Raw genomic sequence first — 1,948 nt, 5'->3', positions numbered from 1 at the left:
TCTTGCCTACCTCAGTATTGTCCACCTGGAGAGCAGGTCTTCAGGGCTTCAGAAAGGAGGCTTCCCCAGCTTCACGAGAGTCTGATTGTGGGGTCTTCTGAATGCAAAGACCATCTTCCACACTAAGAGACAGCCCCTCCATCAAATTCTGTGGGTTAGGTCCAGAGGTAGACCTATGAAAATTATACTGAATTAAAATATATTGCACCAAATTGGACCACAATCCAACCATAACATCCAATTAATTTTGTACGAATTGAAACTGTAGTTACCAAAAATAAAGCAAAAGGGGAACAACTTGAAAGAACTCTTCAAGGAGCTCTTGCTTTAAAGAGAACAGGCCTTCCCTCACCACACTGGGAAGAGAATCTTTGGGGATGATGAAGGAGCGTTGAAGCATCTCTAGTGCGATGCAGGTATTTGAAAAGAAAAAGGCATCAGGACCTTTTACACATCCATGTTGCAGCCCATGCCCCTAAAGCAGCGGGGCTGTGCTGCTGGGTGGGGGGCAAGGCTGTGGCCCCTTCCCCAGGCCATGTCCATGTCCCGCGCTTGGCACTTCTGCAGTCTGGAGCTTCAGCCTGACATTCCGTTTCAGTATTAACAAACTTAGCACGCTCACGGACACACCAACCCACCCTTATCTCCCAGCAAGGTTAATCTGGAGAGTTTGACACAGGCGTTCATATGTGTGTGTGTGTGTGTGTGTGTGTGTGTGCACACACACACAATTGGGAATGCGGGGAAAGCTGCAGTTGTATCCTTTAGAAGGTGCATGTCCCGGATTTTGTTAACTGTAACATAAAACTGTAAAAGTTTAGCTGGGGGAAATGCTTTCCTCCCACTGGCCTTCCTATCCAATCAGAAAGCAGCCCTGCATCTCCCTCATTTCTGACAACTATTTAGCAACTGAGCTCAGCTAAAGTTTCCAAAAAAGTTAGAATAACTTCCTCTCTCCAAGACCTCAATTTTTTGCACAGCCCGGTCCTTGAAATAAGATCCCTTCAAGAGACCTGGAAAACGTTTGCTCAGCAAAACCCTTCTGTTTTTCCAAAGGCTGTGTCTCAGGAATTTAAAGCACACTTTTAAAACACCCACAGACACCCACCATTGAAGGAGGGGGGAGAATTCCTTTCCCTCCCTCCCCTCCTTACAGAAAGAATGGAAGAAAGTTCTAGTTCTCCTGTTTCTCCTGTGGATAGCTTGGGGACCAGTGAAGAGGAGCTGGAGAGGCCGCCAAGGAGATTTGGGAGGAAGAGAAGATCCAGCAAGAAGTCCAGTGAAGAGGGAAGCCCAGCCCCAGGCAAGCGAGGGAAGAAGTCCAGCCCAGGTGCCCAGTCGTACGAGGAGCTCCAGAGCCAGCGGATTCTTGCCAATGTCCGGGAGAGGCAGAGGACTCAGTCCCTCAATGAAGCCTTTGCAGCACTGAGGAAGATCATCCCAACACTGCCTTCGGACAAGCTCAGTAAAATCCAGACTCTCAAGCTGGCGGCCAGGTACATCGACTTCCTCTACCAGGTGCTGCAGAGCGATGAGATGGACAACAAGGTGAACAGCTGCAGCTATGTGGCTCACGAGAGGCTCAGCTACGCCTTTTCCGTGTGGAGGATGGAAGGAGCGTGGTCCATGTCGGCATCCCACTAGCTGCGTCGGGGCACCAGCAAGGCTGTCACCATGGTAGGCACCCCCTTCTTCCCATGCTGGGCATGGTCTGCGTGCTTCTGTTGCACCCTGTGCTTCAGTGAGGCATGGGTGGCACATGGCTAGCGGGCTTATTTTTCATTCGCTAGGCATGTTGCTCTTTCCTTGGCCTCAGTTCCCCGTCTGCAAATGGGAATACTCGGGCTCTTGCATGGCTGAACTCATGAAGAACCCTTCCTGTCCCTGCAGTCATGCAAGCCAGGAATCCCAGGGGGGAATATTTGTCTCCGTGCTATTTCTTAGTGGG

At 50.3% G+C, this 1,948-nt stretch overlaps 1 protein-coding gene across 1 annotated transcript; it reads left to right on the top strand.

Annotated features, from left to right (window-relative positions):
- Positions 1 to 1,161: 1,161 nt before the first annotated feature.
- On the top strand, positions 1,162 to 1,644 carry TWIST2 (twist family bHLH transcription factor 2). Its single transcript, XM_044432036.1, has one exon. The coding sequence runs from the start codon at positions 1,162 to 1,164 to the stop codon at positions 1,642 to 1,644; it is 483 nt and encodes a 160-aa protein (XP_044287971.1).
- Positions 1,645 to 1,948: the final 304 nt, after the last annotated feature.

Source organism: Varanus komodoensis, unplaced genomic scaffold, assembly GCF_004798865.1.
Source record: "Varanus komodoensis strain SLA01 unplaced genomic scaffold, ASM479886v1 scaffold23, whole genome shotgun sequence".
NCBI lineage: Eukaryota > Metazoa > Chordata > Lepidosauria > Squamata > Varanidae > Varanus > Varanus komodoensis.
This window is presented reverse-complemented; position numbering and strand designations above follow the sequence as displayed.